The 7,336-nt window shown below is 36.7% G+C and overlaps 1 protein-coding gene across 6 annotated transcripts in view; it reads left to right on the forward strand.

Annotated features, from left to right (window-relative positions):
- CCDC50 (coiled-coil domain containing 50) overlaps nucleotides 1-6,952 on the forward strand; it is a 66,623-nt gene extending 59,671 nt beyond the window's left edge. For all 6 annotated transcript variants that reach the window (XM_036849800.1, XM_036849805.1, XM_036849799.1 and 3 more), the window contains one exon: nucleotides 637-6,952. In XM_036849800.1, coding sequence (XP_036705695.1) covers nucleotides 637-656 — 20 coding nt within the window. In that variant the 3' untranslated portion in view covers nucleotides 657-6,952. The remainder of the gene's footprint in view (nucleotides 1-636) is intronic.
- The last annotated feature ends 384 nt before the right edge of the window (nucleotides 6,953-7,336 follow it).

Consider the following 7,336-nt stretch of genomic DNA (forward strand, 5'->3'; position numbering starts at 1 on the left):
GGATAAAGAAGATGTGGCACATATATACAATGGAATATTACTCAGCCATAAAAAGAAACGAAATGGAGGTGTTTGTAGTGAGGTGGATGGAGTTAGAGTCTGTCATACAGAGTGAAGTAAGTCAGAAAGAGAAAAACAAATACAGTATGCTAACACATATACATGGAATCTAAGGAAAAAAAAAAAAAAGTCATGAAGAACCTAGTGGCAAGACGGGAATAAAGACACAGACCTACTAGGGAATGGACTTGGGGATATGGGGAGGGGGAAGGGTAAGATCTGACAGGGTGAGAGAGTGCCATGGACATATATACACTACTAAATGTAAAATAGATAGCTAATGGGAAGCAGTCGCATAGCACAGGGAAATCAGCTCGGTGCTTTGTGACCACCTAGAGGGGTGGGATAGGGAGGGAGACGCAAGAGGGAAGAGATATGGGAACATATGTATATGTATAACTGATTCACTTTGTTATAAAGCAGAAACTAACACACCATTGTAAAGCAATTATACTCCAATAAAGATGTTAAAAAATATATATATATAGGTAAATTATTTTACCTGAGCAGGGAGAAAAACAGTGTCTCAGAGATTTTTCCTTCATGGTTTTTCTTCTTTTTTCCTTCTCTCTTCAGGTTTCCATTATAAGCCGTAAAAACCTAGGAATCTGCCTTGAAAACGGACTCACTGTAGCAAAATTACTGGATGATACAGAATGCATTCCATGCTTATTTTTTTCTCCTGTATTTTGTATTCCTCAGATTTATCCTCAAGTGTTTTTAGACCATAAATAATTTTCATTCATTTAAAATGTTTTGGTTATTCCTGATCACTTGGGCAGTACAAGAAAATCTAGCTTCTGAATATTGGCCACCTTTATGCTGCATATGCTTTCTGGGATATAGTATCTAAGAGCTCTATAAAATGCCATTTTCGTTAGGTATGGAGTATTGATATCTAGGGAATAGGCTTTATTTAGCAATTAGAATTTCGTGGAGATAATGATCAAAGTAACACAATGTTTGGATGCAATGCAGAATAAAAGAATATAAGAAATAGCTTTTTTTTGGTTCATTAGTGTATGATATATTAAAAGACAGAGACGTTTGCTTTTTTTTTACTACTCAAGGAAAGGAAAAAAAATCACAACCATAAAATATATTAAAAAAAAACAAAACCTCGAACAGTTGAAATATGTAACAGACTACCAGCACTGTAGAGGTTTTACGTATCCTTACACGCCCTCCTGGGAAGATTGGCCTAGATGTCGTTCACTAACACCGTCGCTGCCATTGCCTCCTCAATAGCAAGGCTTTCTGAAGCCTCTGGGCATTGGACCATTTACTAGTATTTACTGGCAAAAATTTAATTCTGTGAAGTCTTAACTAAAGTCTGTGCAAAATCAACTGAAAATCGGAAAACTGAAAATGAAAAATTTTGTATCCCTTCTCTTATTTTACATTTACTTATAAAGCCGAGGGGAATGGAAATGGAAAGATGTTTATATACGTGATACTGCCATCATTTTCTCTAGCTGTAAGATTGATCATAGCAGCATTTGTTGGCAACCTCTCAAAATTATTTTGTATATCTGTCAATAAGTAGATTAATTGGGCATGAAGTTGATAAAGGGGTTCTTCATCCAACTATTTGGTTCTACACATTTGTTAATGACACATGGGCATTGGATTCCTTTTGTGCCAGACCTTTAAACCCCTCTTCAAGAAATATGGAATTTTTTTCCATCTTCTAACCTCATGGAAATGCCTCTTTTCCCATACTAGTTAGTTAACATAAATATCAGTCATGCTATATATATAAATAATATCCTTTCAGCCTGACTTCCTGTTATTTTTCATTGTATGAATCTGACGTTTTTGGCATTTTAGTGTGATGTTTGTTTAGGAAAGAAATCTGTGGGTGACTTGAGAAGAATTGTTAATCCATTCTTTTCTGGCTTCTGTTTGCCTTATCTTTTGAGATAGTCTTTAAAGTTGGGCAATATTCAGGAAGCTTTTTAGACTAGTTTCTCAGAGCAGATTTGGGTTTTCCATTTTGAGAAAGATCTTTAGTTTCATAAAGTTTTTGGACTGTATGAACTTAAGTAAAAGATATCTAAGAATTAAGTTTTGGGAAAATGATAATCTAGAAAGAAACAAAACCCTTATGAATGTAGTCATTTCGGAAAATTGGGGAAAGGAAGAATAACAGGACTTTGAATGTCCAGGATGAAATGAATGAGAAAAAGTCTTTATTTAAGTAGACAAGGGCAGACCAAATGGAGATCCTAGCCTTAAATCAAATTCCAGAGGGTGGTTTCAATATCCAAGGTTTAGGTATTATTGATTTACAGTAATGCTGTATTTTTCTTTGTCTGCCCTGTGATTTTGCTTCATGTTTTAAAGTTTTTTATGGTAGCTTTAAAGAAAAAAATACAGTATATTTTTATTTGAAAATCAGGCAAATGGGCAACAACATTTGCCATATTTTTATTTTATAAATGTTTATTTTTCTATCTCATACAATGATCAGTTCTTTTCAAATTCTCCATTTCTCTTGCCTCTCATGTATTACTTCATCCAGTCATATTTATTATTGTAAAATGCTAACTGGATATATTTTACTCAAAAAATGTCAGGTCAGTTAACACGTGACCAGGATGTTAGTGTTTCAGCTGTCTTAGTGAGTGACCAAAGGTGGTATTTCCCTCGTGACACGCAAATTCAGCATCTGTATTGAAAATGTGTTGTTTTTTTTAAGGTTTTTAAAAGACTAGAATTTTAAAATATTTTAATTTAATTTAATTTTTTTTGTAAAGCAAACACTTTAAGGAGTATCAGAATAATTCTTTCCCTGTGAGTAAGGAGACAGATCAAATTCAACCAGTTGAATTCCTCTTACTCTCATTCAAATAGTGTAATTGTTATCTTTGAGACTATAGAAGCAACTAACAATTGTATTTTAAGGAACTGCCAGACATTCTTCACTGTGTTCTCTGCTTTTCACTTTGTCATTTTTATATAAATATGGAAGCATTTATTTTGTTTCTGTTCCTACTGCTGGAACACACACAATTTAATTTTTAGGCCCACAATGTATTATGCTTTAATGTTGTGATGTAAACTAATACTTCTGGCCTTGGAAAATCTCTCTGTTGCCATACATACCTCTGTTCTGTGGAGGCCAGGCCTCATTAACATCAGTGTCACTGAATAAGCACAGTGTGTTGTGAAGGCTACTGGACATGCACACCCCATTGCCCCAGCCTAACTTTTTGTAAGTCATCGCCTGGAAGCAAGGTTAGATAAGGGTAAGATTAAGTGTTCTGAGTTGAAAATAATGTGACTCTACTGTCTAACCATTGTTAGACATAATTTTATTGGGAGACCGGACGGTTGCTACACATGCTTTAAAGTAACACTGCGATTTTTAGAAGGTGACTTTGCATACAAAGTCTTGGACTTACTATTTCCCAAGTGACTTTACAACAACCAGCAACAGACTAATGAACTGCAGAAAAGACTATATGGTTTTTGATCATAGAGAAACATCTAAATTAGAAAAGATACGGATAGATGCTCCCAGGAGGAAAACCTTTTTAGAATGGCAGTGGCCACTTGGATCTAGATCAACGTATTCCAAAATGTGTGAACTTGGGCCTTGTGTTCCACTGGACTCACGAGGAAATTAGGAACCAGACCTGTTTTCCCCCTTTCTTCTCTACTGTGGCCCACAGCGGGACTGGACCGTGAATTAATCCGTTGCTGACTTTGTCCGTACCTTTCGCACAATCTTGGGACTTTCAGTATAAAACTAATTAACTTTTAACTGATTATTATTTTTCTTTAAATGTTCTCTGAATTTTGTCTTGTACCAAATTGCTCTTTGGAAACACCTGGTATAATATGGTGCGTTCAGTTTACCACATAAGTGGTTAACACTCTAGGGCCTTGATTTTTAATGAGTGTCGTCTTTATATAAAAATTACATTGGGGAGTACCAAGATTATTCATTTATTCAGTGATGATTTTCTTGAAAGATAACTGTGGTGGTTGGCTGTAATATCCTCAGCCAAATAAAGGCGCAAGACCCCTGTGTAAGCAGCTTTCTGAAGGACTGAGAACAAAATAGAACTTGAACTCAAAGGCTTTTTTCCCTTTTGGGAAAGCACTATTTGTGTTGGGGACGTTAATACAGAAAAGGGTACCCTTCAGGTAGATTTCACTGTTACATGGTGTGCCATATTCTGATAATACTGGCTTTTTAGAAACAAGCATACAAAAATCAAAACCTGCTCTTTGAGCGAAAAGAAAAAGAAACAAAGACAAAAACAGATTTTTAGAGTACTTTGTCCATTGCTTACTGCTCAGAGTCAGAGAAAAGTTAGATAAAATGATCCCATTTTTCCTCCTATCTGGTGGTGCCTGTGAGTCTTAAAGCCATAACTGCTTATCTTACTGGTGATAGGATCCTTTTTTCTCCCTAGTCCATAGTAGGTCATCTGGGCAGGGAGAAGCAACCTGGAGACTGGCCTGATAATGCTGCACGGGGCACAGTGTCACCCAGAGTTCTCCGGGAAGAGTCTCTTTTATCCCTGAGGATGCATAAGACTGTTAAAGGGAAGAGTTGAGGCTGTTGTCACTCCTGCCATTTAACTCTCATTAGAGATGCTGAATTTATTTCTAGAGAAATCAAGAAGGAAAGGGTAAAGTAGGAAATCCTCACTTCTACAGAGTCACTTTTCTTATGAGACCTGCACTTTATGCCAGCAACGTCTGTGAGGAACAGTATTGCCTTAAATTAGTTTGATTCTGACCAAGGTCAGTGTGCTATATTTCCTACATGTGAACGACTGTCAACTCTCCATTGAGATATAAAATTCACAGGTGAGCCCCAGACATCCTCATCATCAGAAGCTTTGGACGTCCTCACACCAAGCTGTGAGTGACGTCCACACTGATAGGTATGTCATTCCATTTCAAATCGCCTCTCAATCTATGAATGAGCAGTGGCATGACCAAGAAGGCTGGTAGTAGGAGAGGGAGAATTTCCTGACTGGATTCTTCAGGTGATAACTTCCTAAATAATTGAGAGTTGACTGTCCTCCTTTTCTATGGCGACTCTGTAGAAGATATTTCCAAATGTTCTCTTATGCAGTGTGAAGTCAGTCATTATTGTTTTGTAAGAATTTCACCAACACTCTTATGTATTAAAATGCATACATTAACAAAAAAAGGAAACCAAACAAAACAGAGACATTTACTCAAATGGGAGATTTGTTGATATGAAGAGTGTTTCTATTTTATTACTTTTAAGAGAAAATCAATCAGAAACTTTTGCTATGGTAGGGGAGACACCAGAGTGTTTTTTAGGGTTGTATTTGATGCTACAGACTAACACAGTCATCTAAGTAATCATGTTGATTTGTGGAAATGTCTGGTCCTAAAAATCATTCTCTTTGCCCTTAAATATGTGTGAACACTGCTTAGATATATGTTCCTAATAGACTTAAATGTTTTTGTGTATTCTCAGCAAACTAGAAAATTTTTCTCTCATCTTGAGTAACTTTTTCATAGCATAAGCCATTTCAGATAAGAACAGAATTAATTGTGTAACTTAGTGCCCCATGATTCATTGCTGAGTTTCATATAGAAAGAATGGAGGAATTGAAAGACAGGGGTCAAGTGACATTTCCTTCACAAAAGAGCAAGGATTAAGGACAGCAAAGAGAAGACAGTTGAGAGAATATACTATTACACATCATATACTTAGGATAAGTTTTTGTTGCACTGAGTTTCAGACCATAATTGCTAAAAGAGTTTCTAACTGTTAAATTTAGTGAGAGGGTTTTTGATATCAGAATTTCTAAAATTTCTTATTGAATTAGCCTCTGAAATCCCTGTAGGCTATACCTTCAGCTTTGCCATAAACTGAAAGCCAAATGCCCTTTCTCAGATATAGCTATATTTTTCACCTGCCTCTTAAAGGCAACCCAATATTTAGTTCATGAAGTATTGTGATAGCATATAAAATGATGTTCCAAAATGAGAATTCTCTGTAATGTGGTTTTCCTTAAGAAGAATCCATCCCAACACACTATTGTATTTTGAAAGGTGCCGAATTATAAAGTACAGGAGTTTGTTCATATAAATCAAGTTGCTCAGGAAATTTGAGGTGGTGCTGTCATTTGTCTCAAGATTTGGAAAAGTATCCTCTTGAGAGAGGTAACTGCACAGTGCCCAGAGGTTTTGGATGCTTTGGTAAGAAGCCCTTTGACATTTGGAAGGTAGATGTTTAAAAAACAAGTGACATGTTATCTCAAGTGCTCATCAGTTTGTAGCCAAGCCCCAGAGGGAAAGGCAGCTTTGAAATAGTTACTTCATGGAACTGAACAGAACCTTAATGGAATAGAGTTGCCAGTCTGAGGACAGGAAACAAGGAGGCCACCTCAAATCACATGCCTATCTAGAGATTAAGTGAAACTGTGAGGGACACTGGATGCCTTAAGGTGACTGATGTTGGGTACCCGTGGGTATGTGTGCACGCTTCTGGAAGAGGCTGATGGAAACAGTCTGCTTCAATCCACCTTCATCCAGCACAGGTTTCTGCTCATGACCTCATTGGGGAAAGTGAGAAACGTGGTGCTGGAGACGTTCTTGTGTCTTGGGCGGCCGAGGTGCTAACGTCATTCGGACTCCAGTGCTCAAGCCCCCCTTCAGTGCCGGTTACACATCTTCATTCATTCATCTATGCAAGCTTGTGTTTCAGTGGTTCGGTTTTTACACCTTGTGACCCATTGGATTCTTTCAATATCAGGTTTAACATTGATATTATGAATCATTTTTAAACCAAAGTATTGTATAAGTCCGTGTGCTTGTTTTCCTGAATGGATGGAGGCAAACACCAATCTTGTTCTTTTCTCTTAATACAGTCATCCATTTGTTACGTTAATGGTCTCTGTCTCATGTTTTCTTTACCACATTCAAGGACTTGGGAAGATCTGGGAATATTCATTTGTTTTTTCTTCTTTACAGAGTTAACCCTAGTGTATCTTTGTTTAATAACAGTAGCTTTTTATCTTATTCTGGTTACTGTAACCATGTATAACACTATACTGCCTAGTACATTAAAATTCTCAACAAGTACTCCCAAGTCTAAATCCATTAGGAAAAAAAAAAAAAAAAAAAAATCCGTTAGAGAAGTGGCTTTGTTTTGTGTGTGGTGATTGGTGGCTTGGTTGATGTATTTGAAAGAAAAACAGGTAAGTGGATCTTCACACAATAATCCGAATGATTAAAGGCTCCATGAGGCCAAAAACCAAGTTTGCACCACACA

This window comes from Balaenoptera musculus, chromosome 4, assembly GCF_009873245.2.
Source record: "Balaenoptera musculus isolate JJ_BM4_2016_0621 chromosome 4, mBalMus1.pri.v3, whole genome shotgun sequence".
Lineage (NCBI taxonomy): Eukaryota > Metazoa > Chordata > Mammalia > Artiodactyla > Balaenopteridae > Balaenoptera > Balaenoptera musculus.